Raw genomic sequence first — 11,401 nt, 5'->3', positions numbered from 1 at the left:
TTAGCGGTTTAAAATCAATCATTTTAAAATGTAAAATTCAGTCATAAATTATTAATAATACAAAACATATATGTTTGAAGCACCTTAATTAAAAATAAAATTCATTCTCTGAGTAAAAGAAAAAAAAAAGTAAAATTATGACACATCAAAGGTTTGAATTTATTGATGACTTTATTATCTCCAATAGCGGTCTCATTTCCTAAAATACAGCACGCCTCAAGATTATTACACTCTTGTTCAGACATTTTTTTAAAGGAAATTAATACTTATATTCAGCAAAGATGCATTAAAGTGAAAGACATGTATAATGCGCCAACATTTTAAATAAATAGTCTTCTTTGGAGCTCTCTATTAATCAAACAATCCTGCAAAAATTCAGCAAATTTGAACTCTTTTGAAAAAGAAACTGTTTCTTGATCACAACAACAGAATCATGTCTGAAGGCTCATGTGACACTATAAGACTGAAGGAAGAATGGCTGCTGAAAATTGAGCTTTGCCATCACAGAAATAAATTGCATTTTAAAATATTAAAAGGTTATTTAAAATAGTAAAAATATTTCACAATATTACTTTTACTGTATTTTTGTATTCAAATAAATAAATAACTGCTTTCACTGTATTACCGTTTTCACTGTTAACAGTTTTTCAATAAATAAAACCTTTGTGAACATAATAGACTTCTTTCAATACATAAAAAAAAAAAATCTTACTGACCCTAATTGAACGGTAGTGCAAGTTATGATAAATCAGTGTATAGGCGAAGGGTTGTACTAATTGGTCGACTGTGTCCTGTGTACTAATTGAGACGAATCTTTGCTTAATTTTTGTAAAGAAACATTTTCAAGTCCTTCCACATACAGATGACTCCCGTTACACTTCCAAGGGCAAGAATAATGCCTCGGCTACTTTTGAGCTGAAGGGCACAGTTATTACTAGACGTATGATGCATTGCTCATCTGTAGCCTTTAACCTACAGAGATATTGTGCAGTCCCTTGTGGAGCTGTAATTCTTGTCTTCCTGGTACCACACAGTGCAGATGGCAAATGTCATTGATCATCACAGCAGGAATATACAGGTCAGACTCATTCATTCCAGCAGAAAGAGCTCTGTCTTATACATAGAAATATGATGTACCTCTAACCTTATGTACTTTCCTACTTTAAAAGGTTCATCACCAATGTCAACATCCATTAGGATCTTGAGGAGTTTTGCATTAACAAATGGAACCTTCATGAAGTGGAACTTTGAAACCTACTCAAGTATGAACTAAAAGAGCAGAGAAAACAGGAAGGATAATTAGTGTGTTCACAGAAGAGTGATTCAGATGAGCACAATGAAAAGCTTTCATGGGTTCTGTTTTGGGTTATTGATAGGATCTTAGCTTCAAATGTAAATAGATTGACATTCAATGTAGCAAAATAATGAAATTCATACAATGAAAAGATGGATCAAAAGGAAAGGAATTCTTCAGATGTAATTTAGTTTGGGGCGGTCACAGTGAGACTAACAGGGTTGGGTGTTGTGGGAAGCCCCAGGCTGATGAAGAAGGGGCAGGGCTTCATTTGTCAGAAGCAGGAGAATTGCCCTATAAAGGGATGCTTGCATCCTTGACACGCAGCTCAATGTCTGTGAAGGAGAGATAATTCCTATCTGCCACCTGAAGACAGACAAAAAGAAAAATTACAATTATTATATTTGCTAAAAACACCTAAATACATCTACTCTCAGATCATAGATACGGTATATAATCTGATATAAAAATCGCATAGTTACAAACTGTCACTCTGCTGTTTTGGCTGTGCTCACCTGTCACTTTTTATTTCCTGACCTGCATAACAAAAACCTTCATTGGAAAAGTATAAAATAATAATAAAAACTACTAAAAGTAAATAAATTGAGGACAAAAATATGAAAATATGATTCTGAACAGTGTAAAATAGTTTTTTTTCCTGGCCAGTTGCATGAACAGCCATGAACAGTGTCTTACATTGTGTCTTACATCTCTAAAAATATGGCAACAATGGTTCCACAAACAACCTTTAATATCCATGGAACCTTTCCATTGGATTCTATTATGAAAAGAGGTACTTTATTAAAATGGTCTTTACACTAAGAAAACAATAATTCTCTTAAAAACTGTTCACCGAAAGGTTCTTTGGGGAACCCAAAATGGTTCTTGTATGGTATCTCTGCAAAAAAAAAAAAAAAAAAAAAAAAAAAACACTTTTGGAACTTTTATTTTTTAAGAGTGTGTAAGAACTAGTCTGAACAACTAGCAGTTAGTCAAGGGGTAATCCGTCTTAATTATTTCTTAACACTTATTTTAACCAATTAAGTAAATGATCTCTAACTAATAGAGAAATGATAATAAAAAACAACATCTATTTAATCTAACCTTTAAAACTAAATTCATTTATAAATGTTTTTTAAAAATATTTTAACTCATAGCTTATTTTTGAGAGAATACATTATACAACTTCACCCCCACAAAAGGAAGAAAGAAGCATGGACTAGTTACTTGAAGGATAATAGCATCCTCTAACAAAGGCTTAAATACTTTCTGGTGTATGTCAACCTCTAGTGGACAAACCTGAATGTTACACTTAATTAAAGCTATTTTCACAAAAAAAGTGCAAAAAATATTAACCATCTTCACATTATTCTCTGTTCTTGTTCTCTTTCCTGATGTGAATCACTCACCAGTGCCTTAGACATGAGGGATTGCTGCCGTGGACGACACACTGACACAGAGATGAATATGAGGGTGGCAACAATCACTGCAGCGCAGGGCAAAATGAAGAGAAGACTCACAGCTGAGGGGAAAATATATTTACATGTGAGAATGAATGTATAACAGAAGAAAAACAGCAAACAATATATGCGGGAAATGGGACTGGACAGCCGAGTCACAGCCTATTCAGCCAACAGCAAAATCAATAGTGATAACACTTGTATACAGCAAATAATAAAAAAAACAAGAAGCTAATATTTTGTAACTTACATTTTAGACACAATATTGCCAGTTACGTTGTATGTGCAGTAGCCTACTAAGTTCTAAACAAAGTTAAAGAATTTAACACAGTCAATATGTTTCCAACCAACAAAAGTGTTTCATTATTGAATAAACTGGGTTTTTTGAATAAATCAGTTGATTAATGATTCAATGATCCAATCACTATTGGAGGTTCATTCACTGACTTGTGACTACAACACCACCTGACCTCTGCAGATCCATTGGCTACATCTGAAAACTTAAGCAGCTGACATTTTGGGCAAATTCCAAACGGAAGTGAGCATCCCCATGCCCTACTCCCTTTGAAGGGCAGAGCCCTTGAATTGGGGACTTTGGAGTGAGCACGGCACTTGCGTGCCATTATGTAGCCGTTTGGAACGCACTTGGGGAAGGGAGCAATGAAAGACAATAAAATGTCCTCATTATCTTAACTTGGGATGTTCCCATGACAACGCAGCATGGTGTCCATCAGCTGTTCTCACGACAGAAATTTCGTATTATTGCTGCCGCACATGTCCTGAACCGAAACGCCCTTAAATAGTGCCCATGAGGTAGCCATACCTCTGGTAGAATGAGCCCTTAGCCCTTCCGGAGGACAGAGACCCATGCTATTATAACTCAATATAATACACAGACAGGGCACAAGCAATGAAGCCGCTCATCTTTTGATGAGGAAAAAGGCTGCGGATGGAAAGCCAGTAAATCCACCTGTTTACAGGGGAGAGCTGACTCGCTTACTTTAGGCACAAATGCTGGATTAGTTGTAAGAATCACCCTCGAATAATCCATAGCAAACCGCATGCAGGAGTTATGAACCGACAAAGCATAAATTTCACTAACCCGCTTTGTGGTCAAAAGAGCCAATAATAAAGCAGTCTTTAGCAAAAGGAGCTTTAAATCAATACTATCGATAGGTTTAAAAGGGGGTTGAGATTGTGCATTAAGGACCACAGACAGGTTCCATAGCGGAATCAATGGCTTTGAAACCCTGTGCAAATGCAGCGTACCTCTCATAAACCTGCATACAAGCGGGTGTTGACCTATGTTATTCCTGTCAATCCTCACATGACACGCAGAAATTGCGGCAAGATAAACCCTCATCCAAAAGTTCCAGATAACTTCCAGAGAACAGAGAAAAGGGACGATGTGCCTGTGTGCGCACCATTGCTCAAACACATTCCATTTCCGATCATATGCAGAGCACGCTGAGGACGCTCTCGCATTCTGAATAGTCTGAATAGCCCTCACAGGCAAACCTGTAACACTCAAGTTTAACCTCCCACGGGCCATAATCTCCCCGCCCGCTGGAGAGAAGAGGTCCCTGCCCAGCAGGAGGGGGCCGGGCTGGTCGCATAGGAGTTGAATTCTCCGTACTATCTCCATCAGCCACAACTTGCCAGTTCGGGGAGATTGGTATGACTGAGTGACCGCATTTCCTTTCTCTTTTTAGTGTTGGTATGATCAGACTATGGAGGAAACAGTAGTGCGTTTGGCCACGTGTGCACCAGAGCATCCACACCCGAGGAGAAGAATAGAGGGCAATGAATGTTTTCGTGCAAGGCGGAGAGATCTACGGCAGCTCAGCCGAACCTCTCCCACAACTGGCTCACTACCTGAGGGTGGAGAGTCCACTCCGTACAGGGGGTTTCCCCTGGACAGGAGATCCACCCCCACATTCATTATTCCCGGGACATGCTTCATGCCCCACACAATCAGCTTTCGTGCCAGACTGAGAAGCTGAGAACAACATGTGCCTCCCTAGCGATTAATGTATGCCACCGCCGTTGTGTTCTGATCAAAATGTGGTGGTTCCTTACACTGTAAAAAATATTTTCATGATTTGTTATCACAACTTTTAATCTTTTGTCAAATCAACTTAGATAATTAATGTGGTTCAGATAACATATATTTTGAAGTTCTATTTATTAAACCATAATCTTTTGTCAAATCAACTTAGATAATGTTGTTCCAATCTCTTTGTTGCATCAACTCAATTTTTTTATTTCAATGAACTCAAAAATTTAAGGCAACCAGGTAACTTACATTTTTAAGTTAAACCTTTAACTTAAAAATGTAAGTTACCTGGTTGCCTTAAAATTTTGAGTTCATTGAAATTAAAAAATTGAGTTAATGCAACAAAGAGATTGGTTTAATAAATAGAAACTCAAAATATATGTTATCTGAACAACATTATCTAAGTTGATTTGACAAAAGATTATGGTTTAATAAATAGAACTTCAAAATATATGTTATCTGAACCACATTAATTATCTAAGTTGTTTTGACAAAAGATTAAAAGTTAAGATAACAAATCATGAAAATATTTTTTTACAGTGTAAGAACTGCACAAAATGTTTCAATTCCAGAAACACTGTTAACAATTCTAGGAAGTTTATGTGTGCGTTCTCTAGCGAGACAGGCCATTTCTTTCCCTTTCGCTATTCTGCCCTCACACACTGCACCTCAACCTGTGAGTGACGCATCCGTTGTAACCACCTTCCTCAGAGAAACTGACCCCAACAGAGTCCCCGAGTCAAGAAACGCGTGATCCCTCCAGTGACAGAGAGCGGGCATGCAGAGTGGCGTCCCTATCACTTTGCGGTTGAGCTGGAGTTTTGGACACAAGTGCTGCACCATTGTCCAGTGCTGAAACTCTCTCATTCACAACAGTCCCAGTGGAATAACCAAGACAGTGGAGGCCATCAGTCCTAGCAGACATAAACGTAGTCTGAGTGGGACCTTCTTCCCTTTCTGAAAAAGGGATAAACAGCCGTGAATTGACATGATGTGCCCCTCTGACAGAAACGCTTGAAACAGGTCTGAGTTCAGTCTGAGTCCCAGGTAGATTATCTCTTGAGTGGGCACCAAGAAGCTCTTCATCCCGTTTATTTTGAACCCTAAGTTCTCTAAAAGAGACAAGCATTTTTGTCTCTCTCTCTCTCTCTCTCTCTCTCTCTCTCTCTCTCTCTCTCTCTGCCTGCTGCCATGACAGAGCACACAGCAGTAGATTGTCCAAATATGCTGACACTTCTCAGGAGTGTGAGCACTGCCTCCACACACTTGCTGAACACCCTCGGGGCAAATGACAGCCCGAAGGGAACTTTCAAAACCTCGTAGGCTGTGCCCCGATAGGCAAACCTGAGGAATTTTCTGTGTGCCGGGTAGATGCCTATGTGAAAATATGCATCCTTCAGATTGACTGTCGTAAGCCACTCTTTGGGACAAATAAATTGTGATAACATCTTTAACGTCAACATTTTGAACTTGTATTTTCTGAGGTGTTTGTTGAGGTTCCATAAATCCAGAATGGGCTGGAGACCCCCTCCTCTTTTGGGAATGACAAAGTAACGGGAGTAAAATGATGGCTGTCCTCTGGCGGCACAATGCAAATTGCTCTTTTGCTCAATAAAGAGGCTATTTCTTCCTCTAAAATCTGAACTGACTCCCCCTTCTGCTGCTGACATTAACACACTGTTGGGTTGAAAAGTAGTGGTTTTATAGCAACTGCAGACAATAACCCCATTTTATTGTGGATAAAACCCAAGGGTGTATTGTCCATGCACGCCAACTCTCCACGTGAGCAGTGAGCGGTCCGCTGCAGCTTTCGCTCACTGATTTTTTTAAAATTACGATTATAACATTTATTTAAATATCTTCTAACTGTTAATTTTAAATGGAGTGCAATGCTGAGTAATTGAGGTGTAATGCCGATGTACTCCGGGCAACAAGTTCGAGTCCTGGCTTGAGGACCTTTTGTGATCCGATAAATAAATGTTTAATTATCTTCTAATTAAAACAATAATACTAAATAAACATTTAAATAGACATATCAAGTAGTAGAAAATGTATTGACATCTTAGTTGATTATGGGTCAGAGCTGGTTTGGTTTCTAAGAGATGGCAAAACTCTGTTTGATTTGCGATCGTGCTGTGCGTAAAAGGTAATCATAACGTAAAAGGTTTAAAACATTTAAATAGTCATATCAAGTAGCAGAACGTGTACGGCTCAGTATCTTAGAAGACATCACTCTTGATAGAGAGCTGGTTTGGTTTCTGAGAGACGGAGATTCGAGATGTTTGATTTGTGATAGTGGTGTGCTTATTCCAGTCATTCGTGTATCATATCGTACAAGGCTTAAATAATTTAAATCAAATAGTAGAACATGTGTATGATGAAGTATTTGAGTTGATATTACTCTTGCCAAGCTTTGATTTCTGAGAGATGCACGCGTAGACAGCAATGCGGCTTTGATTTGCGCTCGTTTCATTCATAGTGTTTACTCTCACTCATTGACACTCATTACTGCATAGAGATTTTAGATGTTTATGTAGGCTATAATATCAAGCTACTGCTATCCCCTGGCTCACCCGTTATCCAGTAAACAAGAGGAGTGACTGTGTCAGCCTCAGCTAAAAAAACTTACATTTACACACAAACTGACCAGCAACTGCAACTTTCAGATGCAGTCTTTATTTTTTTAGCTCAATTGTCACATAATGGAAAACACAAGGTTGTGGGACATCAAAGGCAGCGAAGGATAGCCTACATCTATGCTGCCTTCAGAAATCGATCAGATGAAGGTATCTCAGGAGGCAAGAAGTGAAGCTAACATTGGATACGGAATGCAGTCTCTGGACTTGGAATGCAATCTCCGAAGGCAGCATTTTTAAGTTTTCGGACACAGCCATTGTGGCATTAATAGTGCTGCACTTAGAAACACATAATTCTGAGTCCGAGGACGTGAAAAGCTCAGAGAAGAACATCATGGGTTGTCATCTCCTAATAATAGTAATATGACATGGCGTGAATGCAGCATGTCTTAACGATGCAATGTCACCATGAAATCAAAATATTTTTTTTTCATAGAATATTGCAGTGCTACTTGGTACAAGTCGGAGCTCTCAGAAAATTCGGAGTTTACAAATTGTAATTACAAGTTCTACGAGGAAGTGATTGCGTTTTACAAGTCAGAATCTCGTAATTACGGTTATTCAGACATAGCATGAACGCACCTAAATCCCCACAACTGATACATAAATTGACAGTCTGTCTGGAATATGCAAACACAGATAAGCTTAGTGACACAAACAGTAAAAAGTCCCAGTGTTGTTGGAATGCTGCTCGACCAATCAGATTCGATGTCTGGAACAAAGATGTTGTTTCTATGTTGTTTTAGAGCTAATTAATGCTTGCCACTTTAAAAGGATAGTTTACCCTAAAAATAATTTACTCACCCTGGTGTTGTTCCATTACTGTATGCCCTTCGTTCTTTTATGGACCACAAAAATAAAAATATAACTGTCCATATAATGACAGTGAAAAGAGGCTAGCCTCAAGCTTTTTTAAAAAAAACTAAAAAGTATCACAGAATAATATGTGACGTTCTATATATTTATATTTCGGGGCAGTTTTAGCCTAATGGTTAGAGAGTCAGACTTGTAACCTGAAGGTCACAGGTTCGATTCGCAATACCAGCAGGAAGCAAGGCACCTAACCCCCCACTACTCACTGCTCCTAATGTGTGTGCATGAACTTTGATAGGTTAAATGCAGAGGACAAATTCTGAGTATGGGTTATCATACTTGTCACTTCACTTCATTATTCCAAGTGTTCTGAGGATATGCAATAGGGATTAGTGAAAAACAAACCGAAATATTGGACTCAGTGAAAAAATGCAAAGATACTTTTTTTTTGGGGGGGGGGGGGGGGGGGGATTTCTAGGCATTTACTAAACCTTATCGTATACCCCCAGAACACTTGGAATATAAGGCATGTGTCGCATGCCATGGGATCATTCTGTGATACTTTTGCTTCTTTTTTTAAGAAATCTTGGTGCTGGTTGCTATTCCCTGCTATTCGCAAGCAGGACAAATAATTCTCCTTTTGTGGTCGATAAAAGAAAGAAGAGCATACGGCATTAGAACAACAGCAGGGAGAGTAAATGATTACTTAATTTTCAGGCTATCATTTTCATTTTCAACAAGTTAAAAAGTCATAAAGCTTTGTTTAAAACATGAATGTCATTGTGTTGTAATATTGGGTTATTCAGACTCCTCTATGCTGAAGATGAATGAATCATGAATGGACAATAAGTGGCCTAAAGGTATATGCTGGAGACCATGCTGTTGTGCGTCAAATGTGGTTAGAAACAGTATCTGGATGCAAACTGATTTTTCATGGTCATGCTCATTCACGTGGCTAAGCTTTCCATGTATTAAAAGGGACAGTTCACCCAAAATAAAAAATTCTGTCATCTTTATGTTTGATAGTGTCTCTGGTCCTCATTCACTTTCACTGAATGCAAAGGAAAAGCTTGGACATTATGCTAAATCATATTGTGTTCCACAAGTCACAGAAGTTTGGAACGACATAAGGGTGAGAAAATTATAAGTGAATTTTCATTTGTGCTACAATATGTTCCAATTATGCCACTCTATAAACAAGGATTTCCACTTATAGGAATTACTCACTACTTATAGTGACTCACTACTTATAGTTTTCAGTTGATTAAAAAATTGTTGTAGAAAATTGTACTATACTTACGGCTGCTCTGGACATAGATGTCGTAGGATGTCTGGAGGTTGCTGATATTATTCCTCACACTCAGGTCTAAGCAATATGTTCCTACTGATGTGAAGGTGTAGTTCAGATTGAATATGTTCCCGTAGAGCCTGACTAAATTGCAGGAAGCTGGACTAGGAGTTTGGCAATCAGACAAAACTCTCCAGCACACCCAAACAGGAGGACTATACACACATCACATGTGATAGAAAAAAATAATGGCATTTTTTAAAGGATGATTTTAGAATTAAAACACTATATGAAGAAATCAATTGACTTTCCAAATATTTTTTTTTAAACTTTGTTGAAGTACATATTTACCTTCCTCCAACAAGAAAGGACAGACTGCTGCTTTCGTCCACGTTATAAATCAAAGGTCCTCTCAATTCAATGCTCCTTATGGCATCTGAAAAACAAAAGAATCTTTGACATGTTAACACCACTGGTAATATATAAATAGTCAAATCAGGACATTGATGATAAGCGATAATGACTATGCGCCCACCTAACACAGTCAAATCTACAGAGTACAGCCCAGTCATTCTGGAATGTTGGGGGTTATTGGTTCCAATGTTCAATTTAAACGTGTAGTTCCCTGGTAAGGTGTAGTAATACTTCAGAAAAGGCGCCGAGCCTTTACGCACTTCCCTAAAAAACAAAGACAACTGTAAAGAAAACCATTTTATAGTTAAAATATCCATTTATTGAAATGGATGATCAAATAAAAATTACCCATTGCCCAAGTCCCATGTGTATATAAATGTGACAGAGTGCAGGTTATGTCTCGGGTCAGACAGCTCAAATGAAACCATGGTGGGTATGCAAGATGCCAGCTTCCCACTATCCCGCAAGTATGTTGAATTCCCTTCCATTTGATGAAAAATGATCTTTCCTTTGACATTTCCTATGGTGAAATAGAAACTATGTATCATCAAAACCTACACCAGTGACAACCAAGTCAAAATGGACAAGAGGACTAGTCAGCTTACCAGATAACTGATGGGATAACTCGTCGGGTATCCCAAAAGCAAGAGAGGAAATCAGTGAGAGAAAAGTGTGAACCAGAACACTCCGGATCCTGATGGAAATCAGTTCACAGTTTGAAATAAACATTCAACACTAAATGATTAGACAACAAACTTATCATTTAAGAGCTATAATATTTACCAGTACATGTGGCCTCCAAATCTGTACAGCTTGTGACTTGTGAGAGTATGACTGAGACTTTCAAGCTTTTATGTCTTTCTGGCTGTTTGGTAAAGGCTTGAAATCATATTCTCGTGTTGAATGCTTATTTGAATAATGATAATTGTGCTGCCAAAGAGAAAATAATTCAAGCAGAAACGTGACGAATTCACAAGCCCATTCCTCTGGATGGATTTCTAGAGAACGTGCAAAAGTCTCTAAATTATCCCAAATCTTTAAAATTGTGTAGTAGTGACAGGGGCTATTAGGCCGTGTCACACCTTTCACTATGTATTTCTCAGGTAGGCCACTCTAAGTAGGCTACAACACAAACGTCCACAAAGCGGCGCTGTAAAAACTGAAATGTTTATCACAGATTCTATCTGTCACAGAAATTATCTTAAATTACTCAAATATCAAGATTTTAAGAGTTTTTGTTTTTGTTTTTGTTCAATCCACAAACGAAAACGGACAGTCTGCATAATATAGGCTAGGCCAAAATCTTTCCATGTATTAGGCTACACTATTTCGCCTTTGACTGAACAACTTTACGACTATTAATGTAGGCTATTGTATTTTTTTCTTTTTAAAATCTGTAGCCTACTTTGGAAATTAAGTGTGTAGGCTAATTGTAAAAGT

General features: G+C 38.1%; 1 protein-coding gene across 1 annotated transcript; it reads right to left on the bottom strand.

The window, feature by feature from the left end:
- Positions 1-155: 155 nt before the first annotated feature.
- Positions 156-11,067, bottom strand: tmem130 (transmembrane protein 130). Its single transcript, XM_079851632.1, has 8 exons — positions 10,745-11,067; positions 10,567-10,655; positions 10,310-10,481; positions 10,083-10,225; positions 9,899-9,983; positions 9,560-9,762; positions 2,704-2,816; positions 156-1,660 (listed from the first exon to the last, which is right to left on the bottom strand). The coding sequence occupies exons 1-8, from the start codon at positions 10,750-10,752 to the stop codon at positions 1,589-1,591; spliced, it is 885 nt and encodes a 294-aa protein (XP_079707758.1). The 5' UTR covers positions 10,753-11,067; the 3' UTR covers positions 156-1,588.
- Positions 11,068-11,401: the final 334 nt, after the last annotated feature.

Source organism: Squalius cephalus (assembly GCF_949319135.1).
Source record: "Squalius cephalus genome assembly, chromosome: 19".
Classification (NCBI taxonomy): Eukaryota; Metazoa; Chordata; class Actinopteri; order Cypriniformes; family Leuciscidae; genus Squalius; species Squalius cephalus.
The sequence above is the reverse complement of the archived record's forward strand: the minus strand, read 5'-3'. Positions and strand labels throughout refer to the sequence as shown.